General features: G+C 68.1%; 1 protein-coding gene across 1 annotated transcript in view; it reads left to right on the top strand.

Annotated features, from left to right (window-relative positions):
- SMG6 (SMG6 nonsense mediated mRNA decay factor) overlaps positions 1-16,469 on the top strand; it is a 52,737-nt gene that overhangs the window by 31,797 nt on the left and 4,471 nt on the right. Inside the window, 6 exon segments of the mRNA XM_087923820.1 lie at positions 462-578; positions 2,050-2,212; positions 5,278-5,482; positions 12,778-12,957; positions 13,742-13,891; positions 16,183-16,336. Coding sequence (XP_087779946.1) covers positions 462-578; positions 2,050-2,212; positions 5,278-5,482; positions 12,778-12,957; positions 13,742-13,891; positions 16,183-16,336 — 969 coding nt within the window.

Raw genomic sequence — 16,469 nt, 5'->3', positions numbered from 1 at the left:
CCCCCCTCTTTTCCTTCTCTGGGGCAGCCCCTCAGATGTGGGAAGGCTGCTCTTGCGCCCCCCTGGCCCTCGCGCTTCCCTCACTTTGGCCTCCAGCCCCCGGTCCCCTTCGGAGTGACGTCCTGGGGTGGCCCCTGAACCCCCGCTGTTCCTGCCCCTTTGCCCGTGCCTAGAGGGCCTCGTGCCGCGACTGCCGCAGCCTGCCCCACACGGGGCTCCCCCTGGGAGTTGCCCCTGGTGTGAAGCGGGGGAGGCTGCCAGGCCGGCGGGGTTGGGGTGGGGGATGGTGTCTTCCTCGCGGTGGAACCTCTGTCCCAGTGGCAGCTGCCAGCCCCCTCAGCGCCCCAGGGGGCACAGGGCGCAGGGCCTCGCGGGGGGGGGGCTCCTCCTGGGCAGCTGAGGGCTGGCAGCCCCCTCCCTCCCTGCCCCTCTGCCCAGCTTCCCGCTTGTCTCCTGCCTAGAGTGCCTGTCGGAGGACTGCCGCTCGGTCATCCAGGAGCAGGCCTGCGCCCTGGGCCTCGCCATGTTTGCCACCCTGGTCAAGCGCTGCACCCGCCTCCTGCAGGACGTCTCCCTAGGTAAGGCGGGGGGAGACTTGGGGCTCCTTCCACCCTCAGGCTGCGGACCTGGCCCTTTTCTTCCGGGGGGGGTGAGGGTGGGATGCCCGGCCAGCCCTGGTCCCAAGCAGGGGGATGCGCGGGGCAGCCATGGGGGGGAGCCCACCCCAGCAGGCAGGCCCAGGCTCCTTCCGGCTCCCCTTGCGAGGGGCTCCCCTCCCCAGGACAGAGCCCCCCCACACTTGAGGGGGGCCGGGGTTGAGGGCCGGGCCTCCACTTGGGCACAGTAGGGCAGCCCCTCAGCCCCAGGCAGACTTGGCCGCCTTCCTCTGACTTGCCCTGCTGGATGTCCACATGGGGTCCCCGGCATGGCAGGCCCGGCTGCCCAGGTCCATTTTGCCCTTTGGCCCAGCCTGAGCCTCGTCCCCTCCCCCACACACACACCTGCCCTGCAGAGCTGCCCGAGGGCTCCTGGTTGTCCCAAAACCAGCCCCGTCTCCAAGGTTACCACGGCCCCTCCAGGCCAGGGTTGGTGGGCTGCGGCTCGCTTGGGTCCGCCATGGGAGCCGCCCTGGGCTGGGCTGCCGGCTCCATTCGGTGCAGGTCGAAAGCGTTTGCATTGCGCCTCCGGCGGGCCTAGAAAGAGCCTGGGAGGAAGCGGCCCCCCCGCCCATGATCCCCAGCCCGGACGGGTGGCTGCCCCAGCGTGCCCAGGGACCCCCCCCTCTTTCTGGGCCTGGCTCCTGCAAGGCCGGCGGGAGGGTGGAGGGTTTGAGGGGAGGGCTTGCTTGGTGCGTCTCTCCAGCCCTGCACCCCTGGGTGGGGGGAGCCCAGGACCCTCGGCAGCCTCCGCACCGCACCCCACACGGGGCTCACTGCTCAGTCAGGTGCCCGGCCTGCTCAGGGCTCCAGATTGCAGAGTTCACACACACACACGCACACGCACACGCACCCCAATGTGAAGGGAGTCCAGTTGGCTTGCTTGCTTGTATGCGCGTTGTATGTCTTGGGCTGCCCCAACCGGCATGAACCTGGGCAGAACATCCCATAAAACCTGTAAAACACAAAGGACCCAGGTAGTCCCTGGCTTACAACGGTTCCTTTAGCGCCCATTGGAAGTGACCTCTAGCCTGAAAGGGGCCGCTTCCCACCCCTCCCAAGGCTGCGGGGTCCCTGCGTTGAGCCTCCTCTCAGCCCGGAGGGCGCTTGGCGGCTGGCAGGTCGTAAAAAGGGGGGCACAGCTCCCTCCTCCACCACGGTCTCGCTCAGCCACAGAAATCTGGGTCCAAGGCTGGTCGTAAGTCCGGGACTGCCTGCATGGCACCCCCAAAAGAAGCCCCGCCTGTCCCCCCGCCCCCGTCTCTTCTCACCCAGGCAGGTTGAGGGGCCCATTTCCCAGGTGGGGGAGAGGAGGGGAAAGGGGAACCTCGGGGGGCTTGTTGGGGGCGGAGCTTCCTGGGCCCCCTCTGACCTGCCCCCTCCTTCCCGGCAGTGGCTCAAGGCCAGGGGGACCCCGAGGACGACGACATCAAGGTCTCCGCCTTCCCGCCGGACCTGAAGGAGCTGCTGCCCAGCATCAAAGTCTGGTCGGATTGGATGCTGGGACACCCGGAGGCCTGGAACCCGCCGCCCAGCGCCCTGGAGCTGCCCCCGCCGTACGTCCGTCGGGGGCCTCACACGCAGGCCACACCCCACCCCCACCCCCACCCGTGCATGCCCTGTGGGTGGAGGGGGCGCGAGGCCAGAGCGTCCAGTGGGGGGATCAGCTGGACCAGCGAGGGGATTCGAGGCACGGCACCCCCAGCCCTTCCCCGGGTGGGGGAGGAGGAGGGGGGGCTGGGCTGGCTTGCCTTGCGAGGCTCTGGGGCAGAAGGGCCCCTCCCCACGGGGGCTCCAGCGAGGAAGGGGGGTCTGTCTGCCCCCTCCGGCCCCCTCCCGCTTTCCCTCCCTGCTTCCTTCTGCCTCTGCCTCTTTTTCCTCCCTTCTCCTTTCGGCCGCGGAGGAAATGGAGCCCTCAGACAGGAAGTGCCCTCCCCCTTGGGGAGGGGGCAGGCAGGTCTGTTTTCTGTTGGCTGGCTGGCTGGCAGGGAGGGGAGGGGCTGCTGCCCCCCTGAGAGCGGGCAGAGGACGGGGGGCAGGTGTGGCGGTGCCCACAGGCCTTCCTGCTCCTCTGCGCGGGGGGCCCAGGACGGCCACCTCCCTCCCAGGTCAGGGGGCTCCCTCACAGCGCCCCCTCCCCCAGCCTCCCTTGCAGTGCCCTCTCGGATGGGTGGGTGGGTTCCTCCCCCCGCCCCCCATCTTTAGAGTGGCAGGACGCAGGACCTCCTCCCGGCTCCTCTTCCTGGGCTGACAATCCCCCTGTCGGAGAAGGCCCAAGGGGAGGGCCGGGGGGCTCTCGGGCGAGGGGCAGGAACTACCCCCAATTCTCCTCCTCCCCCCGCTGGCAGTGGGTTCCCAGGGAGCCAGCAGGGCTCGGAGGCGGCCCAGCTGCAGCCGTTGGTTTATTGCTTTCAGCTGGTACTTGAACCCGGGTCTCCTCCTCGCGCGCTGGAGCCCAGCCCAGCCCGAATCCCCGGAGCTCTCGGCAGCTGCATGACACTCGGCTGACCCTCCGTGAGGATAGGAAAGGGGAGGCCGTGCCAAGCCAGCGTCTCTTTTTCATTGGGAGCCTGGCGGGCTGCCCGGGACCCGGGTTACATAATGGGAAACATAGCCGCTGCAGAGCCCCGCTGCCCCCCGCCCTGGAAGGCTCCCTCATTGGGCCCGGCCCGGAGATGGCCGCCTTCCGCTCCCCCCGTCCCCTGCAGGCAGGCAGGCGGTGGCACTCCTGGACGCCAGGTGTGGGGGGGCTCAAGGGAAGCAGGCCCCTCCCTCCCAGGGGAGCCCCCAAAGGCAGCCGCTCCCCCTCCCCCCGCCCCCTGGGCACCCTCCGGGCTGCGTGGGCTGGCACAGAGCAGGGAAGGGGAGCTGCCCGAGGGCCCGGTCCTGCCCGGTCCATCCACCCGCGGCCAAGAACCGGGGCTTCTCTGTGCCAGGGCCAGGGGGCAGCGAGGCCTTGCCAGCCGGTGCCCACGGCTTGCCCGGGAGGTCAAGGGGAGAGCGGGGAGGGGGGGCGGCTCCTTTGCCAGGCCTGGTCTGTCCACGGCAGGGCGTGGTCCCGCCACCCTCGGGGCGCCAGCAGGCTGGGCATGCTTGGCAGGAGCCCGCCCCTCCCCCTCCCCACCCTCTCAGGAGGGGCAGCCTCAGGGCAGGAGACCTTTATGCCCCCACCCCCAATCCCCCCACCCCCGCTGCTGCTCCCTGGCTGAGGAAGAGCGAGGGGAAAGCGGGGGGGGGGGGTCCCTAGACCATCACCCGAGGGGGTCTCCGGCAGGAGCCTGGCCTGTGCTTGGCAAGGCCAGGTGGGTGCCGGGAGGGGGCCGCCTGCAGGCTCTGGTGCCCGGCTGGCCCCATCGGCCGCCGCCCCCAAAAGAGAAGGGGGGTCGGAAGTTCACTCTCGGTTTCACCCTGGCGGTTTTCAGCCACGTGTCGCCCCCTTCCTCCTCCTCCTCTTCCTCTGCCTTCCTCCCCACAGTCGCCCCCCCCCCGCTTGGCCTGGCCAGCCAGCAGTTTGGGCAGGGGTCCCAGCGCCCCTCCCCCCGCTTGGGTGTGCAGATGGAGTGCTAGGCTTTGATTTATGGCCACCGACCGGCCCCTCCCCTCCCTCCCCTCCCCGGGCCCTGGTGAAGGATGCAAGATGTTTCGTCTCAGCCCGATGCTCCCCCAACACACGCACACACACACACACAGAGGTTTACTCCATCCAAGGAATGAGTGCAGATTCTCCTCCCGGAGCAGCCTTGGGGAGGGGAGGGGGGCTCTGGCTGGAAGCCTGTCCCAGAGAAGGTTAGCCCAAAGTCAGCCTCCTTTGCCTGCCCCCCGCTTCAGCCCCTCCCCTTTCACGGGGCTGCTGGAGGATTCGGGGCCCTCAAGTGTCCCCCCAGGGCCTTTCCCAGCCCCCGCCCCTCCCCCGTCCCGGCACTGGGGCAGCCCCACATTCAGCAACCTTGGGCAAGGGACCCCCAACCCCCACCCTGGAAATATCCGCAGGGTCTTTCTCCACCCAGCCCCCCGAGGTTGCCTCAGTCCCCCTCAATCCCCTCCCCATCAGAAAAAGTGGGGGAGCCGCCCTCCCTGTGCCCAGGGCTTTGACAGAGGGTCCCGCAAAGTGGCCGTTGCAGGGCTGGAGGGGGCAGAGAAGGGGCGGGTGCCCTGGCAACCCCCACCCATGCTGGTCTTTGGGCCGCTTTCTTGTGCACCGGAGGGTCCTCCCTCCCCTCCCTCCCTCCCTCCCTCCCTCGGGGCCACCCCTTCCTTTGCAGGGCTGCCCCCCATTGTCCAGCTGCTGTCCGGCCGTCCTGAGTCCGAGGCCTTCGCTGGGCTGGAAGCCTCTCTGTCCAAGTCAGAGCCTTTCAGCCCGGCCATCCGTCTGCCGGACGGTCAGTCGGCCTCCCAGGCCCTCTTTTCCTTCTCTGCCCCCAATTCGGCCTCGGAGCAGACCCCAACGGACGGAAGAACGCTGGTTCTCTCTCTCTCTTTCCCTCTTTCTCTCTGGGGTGATGAGGACTAGAGACTTACCCTGCCTGGAGTTTGTGGGGGCCGAGAGCGGGCTGGGGCGGGGTCCTGCTCCCAGCCCGGCCGCAGCTGAGCCCCTCTCCCCCTCCCCCTCCCCCTCCCCCAGGGCCTGGGTGGACGTCTGGGCGACGCTGGCCGACTTCTGCAACATCCTGACCACGGTGAACCAGTCGGAGGTGCCGCTCTACAAGGACCCGGACGAGGAGGACCTGGCCCCGCTGGGCCTGGAGGAGGACCGGCTGCTCTCGGGCTTCGTCCCGCTCCTGGTCGCCCCCCAGGAGCCCTGCTACGTGGAGAAGGCCTCGGACAAGGTCAGGCCCGGGGCAGCCCGGCCCCCCCCCAGCCCCCCCTGGGGCTCCTCTTCTTGGGAAGCGTTTTTGTGTGTGTGCGGAAGACGATGAAGTCATAGCGAGGAGGAGGAGGAGGAGGCTGTTGAGGGAAAACGTCGACCTTTTAGCCGCTGACATCCAGCTCTGTGTCATGATAGCCCCCCGCCCCCCCGGCTTCCTTCTGCCGCTGCTGCCGCTGCGTGTGGGGGGGCGGGGGCCCGCTGGCATGCCGCGCCTCCGGTCATTTCCTGCCTTGTTTAGAGAGCGCAGCCTGCCTTGGCCGCCCTCCCCTCGCTCCCAGCAGCCCCCGCCCCTCCACCCCTCCCGGAGGGGGGGCTGCAAGGAGGAGGCCGGTGTGGGGATCCTCTGGGCTGCCCCCCACCTGCCCCCCCAAACCCCTTGGCCTCCCCCACCGTGCCTCCCAGGGGGCTCGCTGTGCAGCGGCTGGCGGGGTCCCTTCCGTGCAGCCGGGGGTCCTGGAATTGGAAAGGGGGGGGCAGGGATGGAGAGAGAGAGAGCGCCCCTTTCCCAAGCGAGGAGCCTGGGCCCGGCCCCCTCCCGAACTCGGGCCCTGGGCTGGCAAGGCCGGGGCCCCTGTGCAATTCCCGCTGGGTCAGCACCACGGGGGCTCCAAAGGGAGGGGGCCGGAGCAGAGAGCAGGCGCAGCGAAGCAATCCATCCCAGGTGTGCCCCCGGAAGTCTGGTCTGGGGCCGTTGGAGGGTCGGGAGAGGGGGCTCTGTGAAGAAGAGCAAAGCCCCTGTCGCGTCCCCCCGCCCCCCCGTGTAATGGATGTCCGTTGGGGCTGGGGCGCTGCCAGCTTGTCTTGGCTGGGCTCCAGCGTGCTGTAATTTGGGATCCAGGTGTGAAGCGACGTCTGTTCCGTCTTGTTGCGAGGAGCCGGGGGTGGGTGGGGGGAGAAGCCGCCACTGGGGACGGGGGGCGGAGGGGGCCCCTGAAGCCTCCAGGAAGGAAGCAGCTGCGCAGGTAGACGGGGAAGGAAGCCGCCCTCAGCAAGCGGGCCGCTCCTGGCGGGGACGGGGAGCCGGGTCTCTCCCGCACAGGTGGGATGACGACGGGTGACGGGGAGCCTTCCTGCCAGGGGGCACCACAGCCGGCCGGGCCAGCACCTGCACCAGAACGCGGGGGGGGGGAGCTCGCCAGAGAGGGCGGGGCTCCAGGGAGGGCCCAGGTGCCTGACTCCCAGGTCCGAGGGTCCTCGCCCTCCTTTGGAGGGAGGCTGCGAGGGGAGGAGCCCCAGGACTGAGACCCCCCCCCACTTCTCCCTGCTGGCTCGAGGGCCTGTCCGGGGGGGAGGGGGGGGGCTCGGATGCTCCTTTCGGTCGGCCCAAAGAGGCCTTTGTGGAAGAGGCAGGCAGGCAGGCAGGCAGGGGGTCTTGGCGTGGGGGGGAAGGCAGCCCAGCTCCTGCAGAGAGACCCCCGTCCCACCCCCCCACGGCCCCCTTAATCCGGCCCTGGGGGCCTCCCCTCGTCCCCTGGAGGCCAGTGGGGAAAACCCTCCTCTAAGGAGACCCAGGTCCCCGCAGGCCCCCAGGATGGACGACCTCAGGCAGAAAGACCCCCACCCCCACCCCACTCCGGACGGGGTCCCTCCGCCTGTTTTCTCTCTGGCCCCTTTGAATGTCAGGGTCCCCCCGTCCCCCCAACCCTCGTGAGACACACACACGCACACACACACACACACACACCCTTTGGGCCCTCTTTGGGCAATCGGTGCAGTGCCCGTCTCCGCCAAACGTCAGAAGTGGGGGGGGTGGCAGGGGCGCCATGCCGGTTCAGTTCACCCAGCCACCCAGTGGAAACTGCCCCCCAAAACCAGGCAATGAAGGGCTGGGGGCTTTTCTGGCAGATGTTTTATTACCCAGCTAGGTAACGTCGTCAGGGCTCGAAGGGAGGGGATGAGGTTTGAGGGAGGGAAAAGATTGCAGGGCCCTCGGCGCTCTCTGAGCCTCGCGGTTTTCTTGGAGACGTCTCATGACCCAGCTAGGTAACGTCACCAGTGCTCACATCACCCTGGAACTCAGGGACTTAGCTAGCCTGGGTCAGGAGGCGCCTGCAAGGAGGCCGCCAGGCTCAGCGGCCATCGCGGACGCCATGCGCCTCCTCCTCCTCCTCCTCTTTGCCAGGCCCCCTCCCTTCGGGCCCTCATGAGGCCACCTAGTTGGGGAAGGAAACGGCTCAGCCCAGAGGGCACCCAGGACCCCCCCTGCCCCCCCCCCGAATCCTCTTGTCCGTTCCCGGCTGCGTTTTGATTCCTCGGCCCGGCCAAGTGTGCCAAGACCCCGGTGGGCTCGTCCCCCCTCCTTGGACCCCTGGCTGGGCTTTGGCCTGCTGTGAAGTGACCGGAGGGGAGGGGGAGCTGGTGCGGCCTTGGCTCCCCTGCCCCTTTGCTGCCCGGCCCTCCTTGGCCCCCTCCCTTGCGGTCAAGGTTGGCCCAACCTGAGCAAGGAGCGCAGCAGGAGGAGGAGGAGGAGGAAGGTGGGGGGAGGAGCGCCTGACGGAAGCTGCAGGGGGGGCCCCTCCCCCTCCCTCTCTGAGCAGAGCCCCTGGGGGCAGAGGAGGGTCCCAGGCCGCTTCTTGGGCCCCTGGGCTGGGGGGAGGCAGCCGCAGGTCGCCCCGGGAAGCCCCGGCCACTGATGCCCGTCCAGCCTTGGGGTCCTGAGGAGCTCCTGTCCCCCCCATCTCCCCATCCCCACCCGGCCCGCTCCCCTTGCGTCCCCCCCGTCCTCCCTCTGCAGCGTCTGGGGAGGCTCTGGAGGGCGTCCAGGTGTCACGGCTGGCGGGGGTGCCCCCCTGGCAGGGGAGGGAGGGGGCGGGGGGGCCGCCGGAGGGGCTGGCCTCGGTTCAAGTAAACCAGGCGTGACCCAGAGCCCCCCCCCTTCAAGCGGGGGACCCCAGCGCTCCCCCCTCCTCCGCTTGACAGCCTTGCCGGGCGGAGTGAAATTTATCTCCCCTTAATTGCCTCCCCATCCCGAGAGGCGGCGGCTGCGGCGGCCGTGAGATAATTACCCCAAATTAAAAATATGTGGCTCCGTGTTGCACCTGGGGGTGGAGGGGGCAGGGCCAGAGGTTCCCCCCACCCCCAAAAAGTCAGCAGAATGAGGGGCTCTTCCCTCTCCGGAAGGGGTCTCCGGCGGGAGGGCACGGGGGGCAAGGGGTGGAGGGGTTGATCCCTGACCCCTCGGGGGCTGCAGAGTCCTCCCCTCCAGGGATGGCAAAGACTCGGCCAGCCCCCCCGGCCCCTAAGCTGCCTGTCCGTCTCTGGGGCTGAGAGTTGGGCACAGACCCACCAGGGAAGGAGCAGGGGGGAGGGGACCCTGGCCTTGGAAGGGGGCCCGGGAGGTCCTCTAGTCCAGCCCCTGCTCAAGCTCTGGCAGGAGGGAGGAGGGCCCGGAGGGGGCCAAGAGCCCTGATGGCTGGCAGTGCAGGGAGTCCTCCACTTACGGCCACAACTGAGCCCAGCATTGACGGTGCTCAGTGAGAAACTTGCTAGGTGAGTTTTGCCCCATTTGACGACGACTCTTGCCACGTTCGTTAAGTGAATCGGCGCAGTCACTAAATTGGTAGAAGGGTTGTTAAGTGAATCCAGTTTCCCGGGGACCCCTGGGCTGCCCCCCATCCCCCGAGCTTCTTTGCTGCCCTTGTGTTGATTTCGGGCGGTTATCAGGGCAGTCCAGGCTGTCCTCCACTTACGACCATTCATTCGGTGGCCATTCCAAGTCGCAAGGGCACGGAGGACAGGGCCGCTTTTCACACTTTCCGTCGACCGTCGCAGCATCCCCACGTGAACAAGCTCCGGATGCCTGGCAACCGCTTCAAGTTTATGACGGTTTCAGTGTCCTGAGGTCACGTGGTCCCTGTTAGCGACCTTCTGCTCTCTCAACTGCTGTGCGACTAACACCACCGCAGCAATTTACTTAACAACACTGGCAAAGGCAGGTCGTAAAATGGGGCAAAGCTCACTCAGCAACCGTCTCACTTAGCAGCGTAAATTTTGGGCTCAGTTGCAGGTCGAGGACTGGAGTCACTGGTGTCCGTGAGGCCCCAGGGGCTGCCCTCCTCTGCAAGCCGCCCCCCCCCAACCGGCCCCCAACCCCTTGAGGGCCCTTTGCCCAGGGCAGGGGCGGAGAGTCACCCCCATCTGTCCATCCACCAGTGCGAATGGTGCTGGAAGGTGCCCTGGAGGTCCTCTAGTCCAGCCCCCTGCTCAGGCAACAGGCCCCACCCCCTTCCAGACCGACCTCCAGCGATGGGGCCCCCGCAGCCTCTGGGGGCAACTTCTGTTCCACTGGAAATTCATTCCAGGTTGCCCCTCCCCCCTGGGTGAGTCCCCGGGGGCTTTGGGGAACCGTGGACCCCTCCCCGCTTCTCTGGGGCAGCCCTCCGAGGCGGGACGACTGCGATCCTTTGGGGGCTGCCTGGGCAGCGCTGAGGCCTTCCCGGCCGGTTGGGGGCCCTGTTGGTGTTTTGTCCTGGGGTCTCCCTGGGGATGGAGAGGCTGGGGGGCCCCCAAGACACGGAGAAGGAGGAGGGGAGACCGAGCCTGGCCGGGGGGGCTTTGGGCCTTCCTGCGTGGTAGAAGAGGGGCCAGGCCGGGCCAGGGGCTTCTGGGCCTGGTGGGGCTCCGGGCACCAGGCGATGGCCGGGAGGGGGAGCTTTTAAGGAGGGACTGTGGGCAGCCCCCGGCCTGGGAGGGGACAGGGTCTACTGCTTCAGCCGGGGGGGCAGACTAGAGGACCTCCAGGGTCCCTTCCCTTTCGGACTGCAGCTCAGCCCTTTGCCCCAACCGCTGCCCTGAGCTCCTGGCCGCCATGGCAGGCATTGGAGCAGAGTTGGCGCAAAGCAGGGAAACTCGGCCTCTCCCGGGAAAGGGGGGGGCGGCTGGAGAAACCTCCCCCCCCCCCGCTGGCACTGAACCCGCAGCCGGCAGGAGGAGGAGAAGCCTCGCCTGGAAGGGCTCCTGCCTGCTGGCCACGGGCAGCGGAATCCAATCCCCCCCCCAGCCCTCCCCCTGCATCTGGCCAGCTGCAGCCCCTTCCCCCCCCCAGCCCCCGCCCCCTCCTGCTCCTCCGCTCGCTCGGAAAGGCTGAGCTAATCCTGATCAAGACCGTAGATTGGGGGGCTGGGACGCCCGGGGTGGGGGCCGGGGGCTCTTTCCAACTGGGCCGGCCCCGGCAGCCTCAGCCCCTTCCTGAACTCCCCGGCTGAGCCCCTCCCCGCTTCTTCCCCCTCCCCCTCCCCCCAGCCCCTGGGCCTGCACAGAGTGCGCCTGCCTCCGGTCCCTGCCGCAGCCGCCCCGGTCCCTGCGCCAAGAGCCAGTCCGGCCCGGTGCCTTGGGCAGGGCGGGCTCTGGGCCTGCGGGGCAGCAATGGGGGCTGCCAGGGCCGGCTCACACGGAGCTGCCTTCCTCCTCCTCCTCCTCCTCGTCTTCTTCTTCCTGGAAGAGACCAGCCGGAGGATGCCGACACTAACTGGGCTGGCTGTGTGTGTGTGTGTGTGTGTGTGTGTGTGTGTGTGTGTGTGTGTGGAAGGAGGTGCCGCCATGGCCAGATGAGGAAATGCCCGCCAGGCTTCGGTGCTGGAGCCTCCTGAGGGCAGGAGGCGGAGGAGGCTGCCCCCTCCGGCCCTCGGGGTCTGCTCCTCTCTGGCCCCGGGAGCCTTCAGCCCCCTTGCTCGGCCCGGAGGGGGTGGGCCCTGCAAGCCTCCGGTGGGGCCCCTGGCATTCCTGGGCCGGGGCTCGGCCTGGCATCCTCCGGGCACCCCTGGCGTCCCTCCTCAGAAGGGCCGGCGGCTGCAGGGGCCCAGGGACGTCCCCTGGCTGAAGCCTGGGCCCTCCCACCGACAGGGGCTCCCCCATGCAGGGTTGGGGTGTCAAGGGGACCAGCTGCCCCTCCCCGAGGCGGGAGGCCGGGCTCTCGGGGACAGAGGCCCTCCCGGCCCGTCTCAGGGGGCAGCCGGGAAACGGGGGTGGGCCGGTGGGGAAAAGGCAAAGAGCCAGGGCTGGGGCGGCAAACCCCTGGCGGATGGACGGAGGGGGAGTCCAAGCGCCTCCCTAGGGGGCCCTGCCCTGGAGGGGGTCTCTGTCCTGCCCTCCCACCCCCCACAAACGCCCCTCCCCATGGAGAAGCTCTTTGGACTCTTGCAGGTCTCTGATTTCATCACACACACACACACACACACACACACACACACACACACACGAGCGGCAACAGGAAACGTGTCGCGTAAAAATAGCTCCCCTGCGCCCAGCCTTGCGAGGCAGTCCGGCCCCTGTGGGGGGGAGGGGTGTTTGTGCCCCCAACTCACAGGCCCCACGGCTGCCTCGCCTACCAGGGGGTTGGGGGTGGCAGGGGCCTGGGCCATCTGGGGGCCGCCTGGTGGGCCTTGCGAGTGGGGGGCCTTCCAGGATGGGGCTGGCATCCCGGAGCCCAGCGTCCCCTTGGGCCCTTCCTGGGTGGATGTTTCAAAACAGTCGGGGGCCTAGTACATGACTTACGACAATTTGTTTAGTGACCATTCGCTATCTCAGCAGCGGTGGCGGGAGGGGCGACCTAGGCCTGCCGGCTGAGGACCGTGGCAGCCTCCCCCCCTGGCCACAGCACCCCACCCTCGGCCTCTGGGCACCTGGCTCCTCTTTAGGACGGGCGCGTGGCCCCCTTTCGCGACTCTCCCTGACAAGTGGGGGTGATCCACATGATCCAGAAAAGGGGGGCTCTTTCCCAGTCTCAGGGCTCCACTCTTGAAGGGGGGCAGGGGGCTCCCTGTCCGGGGGCATCCCGGGGCCTCTGGGCTGGCCAGGGAGGAGTGTAGCGGTCCCCCGGGGAGAAGCTCAGGGGGTCTGTTGGGGGTGTCTCTACAGCAGTTTTGAGGTGCTCTAACTGGGGGCAATTTCTCTCCCTCGTGTCCGTTTCTCCTTTCCCTCTCTTCTGTGTCCTGCCTTCTCCTCTCCTCTTTTTCCTTCCTCCCCTTCCTTCCATTCTCCTCTTCTCCTTCTCCTTCTCCTTCTCCTTCTCCTTTTCTTTTTTTTCTTCTTTTTCTTTTTCCTCCTCCTTCCTCCTCCTTTCTTCTTCTTCTCCTCCTTCCTCCTCCTCCTCCTCCTCCTCCTCCTCCTTCTTCTTCTTCTTCTTTTTTCTCCCCCCTTGCCTCCTCTCCTCTCCTCTCCTCTCCTTCCTTCCTTCCTTCCTTCTCCTTCCTCCTCCGCTCTTCCTTGCCCCGCTGCCCCCTCCCTCCCTCCCTCCCCCTCCCCCGCCCCCCGCAGGTCATCGCGGCCGACTGCAAGCGTGTGACGGTGCTCAAGTATTTCCTGGAAGCCCTCTGTGGCCAGGAGGAGCCCTTGCTGGCATTCAAGGGTGGAAAATACGTGTCCGTGGCCCCCGGCCCAGACGCCCTGGGAAAGGAAGCGGCCGGCAGCCAGCAGGGAAAACAACTGGAGGATCAGGTAGTGGGCAGGAAGGGGGGCACAGCGGGGGGGCGGGGGGGCTGGACTCTTTGGAGCAGGGAGTGGGCTCCGTGTGGCGTCCCCCGAGTGAGGGCCGGTGCCCTTTCCTGCCAGTCCCACCCAAACGCTCCTCTGGGGAGCTGCGATGAGTTCCAGATGCGCTCTGCAAATAGAGTTTTGTTTGGGGGCTGCGGGGGAAGAGGTTTAATAATGTGCAGCTCAGGCCCAGCGGGGGGAGGGGGGCTAGGGTTCAGGCTCAGGATCAGTTTGGGGGAGCCTTGGAGCAGGGCTGCCCGGCCAGCTCCAGCACAGGAAGAGGGAGGGGGCGGTTGGGGGCTCGCCTCCCCCCTCGCCCGCCCCCCCGCCTCCCTCACATCCTGATGTGATTAAGGAATCTCAGAGCCGCTTGTTTTTCTGCCCCAGCTTGTTCCTGTAGCCCGAGGTTTTCGGCAGGCCCGCGTGAGAGGGGGGGGGGGAGGAGGAGGGGGGAGGGGAGGGGAGGAAGGCTCTGCCGTCCCCGTCTCCCCCCACCGCCTCCCTGCCAGCCAGCTGCACGCTGCAAGGCCCGGCTGGCCTTTGAGGAGGGAGGGGGTTCCGGGAAGGGGCCTGGGGTCCGGTCTGGAGGCCCGAGGCCAGGGGGTCCCCACCCCATGCGACCCCCCCACACAACCCTCAGCTGGGGCCCCTCCCTCTGTTGGGGAGGCTGGGCGGGGATCCGTTCCCCGGTGTTGTGCTTGGTTGCCATGGCGCCCTCCCCCTCCGTTTTCTCCCCGCCCGCTGGAAGGAGGAGGACGTCCAGGTGGAGGCCCTGCTGGACGACGCGGAGGAGGCCGAGGGCAGCGGTGACGAGCTGGACATCCGGGAGCTGCGGGCCAAGAAGCAGGTGCTGGCCAGGAAGGTGGCCGAGCAGCAGCGCCGGCAGGACAAGATCCAGGTCGGTGCAGCCCTGGCGGCTCAGGGCACAGGGCCCCCCTTAGAAAGAGGGGGAAGACCTCCCCCACGTCCAGGGAGCCTGGCCCCTCAACGCCCCCCGCCCAGCCCAGCGATGGTGGGAGCCGGGCTTGAGCCCCCTGCCCACGCGTGGCCCTCGGGTGGCACCCAGGGCGCCCCTGGCAAAGGCTGTCCAGCCGGAGCATCTCTGGGGGGGCTTCCGGCCGCCCCCTCCCCCCCTGCCCCCCCCTCCGCTGTGCCCAGGGCCCTCCGGCCCCCTCCTGCCATAACGCTTCCTTCCCCAGCCTTGAACCCCAGCCCAACACATCTGTCTCGCCATACGGGCGCGAACTCTGCCGCCTGTGCCGAAGCGCTTGTGAAAGAGGGCCGCCAAAGGCCCGGCGGGGAGAGCCGGCACATGTGTCTCCGCCGGCTGTTGGCTGCGGGCCCAGAAGCCCCCCCCAGCCCCCAGCCCCCCGGGCTCCCCAGGCCCACCGTTGCAGGGCTCGGGGGCAAGTGGCGGGGGAGAGAGGGTGCTGGGCCTGGGGGGCAGTGGTGCAAAGAGTCCCCCCCTCCCCCCTGCCCTTTGCCCGCTCCTCTCCTCTGGCCTTGTGCTGACGGGGGGAGGAGCCGCAGCCCCCAGGCACCGCCCTAGGCGGGGAGGGGCCCTTTCTGGAGCCAGGCCGCTGCCCACCTGGAGCAGAGGAGCCCAGGCCCCCCTCCCCCTCCCAGCCCCGCCCTTCTTTCCTGGGCAGCCAGCGGGGCAGCCCCTCCCCAGGGAGCCTCCAGCAGCAGCGGCAGCAGCGGGAGGGGGAGGGCAGGGGGCGGGGCAGGCTGCCTGCGGGGGGCTAAATTTAGCCGCCCGTCCATCTGTGGGTCCGGGCCCTCCTTCCGCGCTGGGAAACAATGAGCCAGCGCCCGCACACCTGCCAGCAGCGGAAGGGCACCCCCGCCCAGCCGCTCCGCCACACCGGGGGCAGGCGAGTCCTCCTGGGCAGCGGACGTGGCGGATGCCCCCCAGGGGAAGAGGAAGGCGTCAGCCGCCCCCCCCCGCTTGCCCTGGGCTCTGGCCATGGCCTGCAGCCCCTGGTCCTGGGTCCGGGGAGGGGGCTCCTCCTGCCCTTGCGCGCACACACACACACACACACACACACACACGCACACACACACAGCCTGCCCAGCCCCTGCCGAGGCCGGCTTCCTTGCGCTGGGGCAGGGGGGGCGGTCAGTCTTGGCCGCGGCCCACGGCTGCTCCTCCTCCTCCTCCTCCTCCTCCTCCTCCTCCTCCTCGCATCCTGTCGTCCCGTCTTTGGCCAGCCCAGGGAGCCGCTGGGACGTGACAGCCGGCACAGAGCGGCTTCTGCGCCTGGAGCCTGGCAGTCGGGCCAAGAGCCTCGGAAGGGCACGGCGGTCACAACCCCCTGTGCGGCGGAAGGGAGCCCTGAGGTCCTCCAGCCCACCCCCTTGGCCAGGGCAGAAATAGCCCAGAGGAATGGCTGATCTCTGGCTTAGTCCTGGCTTAATATGCCATCTGGCTTAATGGTTCTGTAGGCCACCTGGTCATGGTTTGAGCAGGGGGGTCAGACTAGAAGACCTCCAAGGCCTCTTCCAACTCTCTTACTTTGTTACATGCATTCTGAGATATGGCATCGTAGGCCGTTTAATTAAACCTCTGGTTTAATCATGGTTTAATGAGCCAGGTGGGAGCAGCCTGGACCTTTCCTTGCAACCGCCGGCCCACAGGGACGTGGGCACACACAGTATTTCGGGGGAGACAGCCGGGGTGGGGGGGGTTCAGGCAGCCCCTCCTCTGCTGCTCAGGGGGAGCTCTAAGCAGTGAGAGAGCCAGCCGGGGGATGAAGCCGCCGGCCGCCTGGTCTGCCTTCCACGCCATGACGAACTCAGAGCGATGGTCTTGGGGGGGAGGAGAAGCCCGCGGAGCCCCCTCAAAGCACAGTCATTGAATCCTAAGGCTGGGAGGGACCTTAGAGGTCCTCTAGTCCAACCCAAGAGGCCTTATATCAGGCGTGTCCGAGCCTTTAATCCTCTATGCTGCCCGGGGAATTCTGGGAGCTGAAGTCCAAGATGGGGCAGCCTTGCTTTATATCACACACCCCACACACCCGCAGACATGGTTCCCTGGCCTTTTCTTGAAAGCCTCCGGGGCTTTGAGGAGGGAGGGGCCAGGCGGGTCTTCCCCTCCCGTTCCGGAGCACCGCAGCTCCCATCAGGCCCTGCCGGGGGCTCCGCCTCCTTGCCTGTCCCTGGGGTGGCTGACGGGCCGGTCTCTCCCAGGCGGTGCTGAAGGACCAGGCCCAGGTGAGGCAGATGGAACTGGAGATCCGGCCCGTCTTCCTCGTCCCGGACACCAACGGCTTCATCGACCACCTGGGCAGCCTGGCCAAGCTGCTGGAGTGCAGGCAGTTCATCCTGGTGGTGCCCCTGATTGGTGAGCGTGGGGAGGGGGGACCCCAACGGGGGGTTGCCAAGAGCCCCCAACAGCCCCGGTTCCCACAGTCCTCCAGGCCAGAATATCTGGGGGGGCGGGGGGCTTTCCTTTCCAAGGTTCTGGGGCTCCTTCG

This window comes from Pseudonaja textilis, chromosome 1, assembly GCF_049901715.1.
Source record: "Pseudonaja textilis isolate UNSWEBS1 chromosome 1, rPseTex1.2, whole genome shotgun sequence".
NCBI classification, from domain to species: Eukaryota; Metazoa; Chordata; class Lepidosauria; order Squamata; family Elapidae; genus Pseudonaja; species Pseudonaja textilis.
The sequence above is the reverse complement of the archived record's forward strand: the minus strand, read 5'-3'. Positions and strand labels throughout refer to the sequence as shown.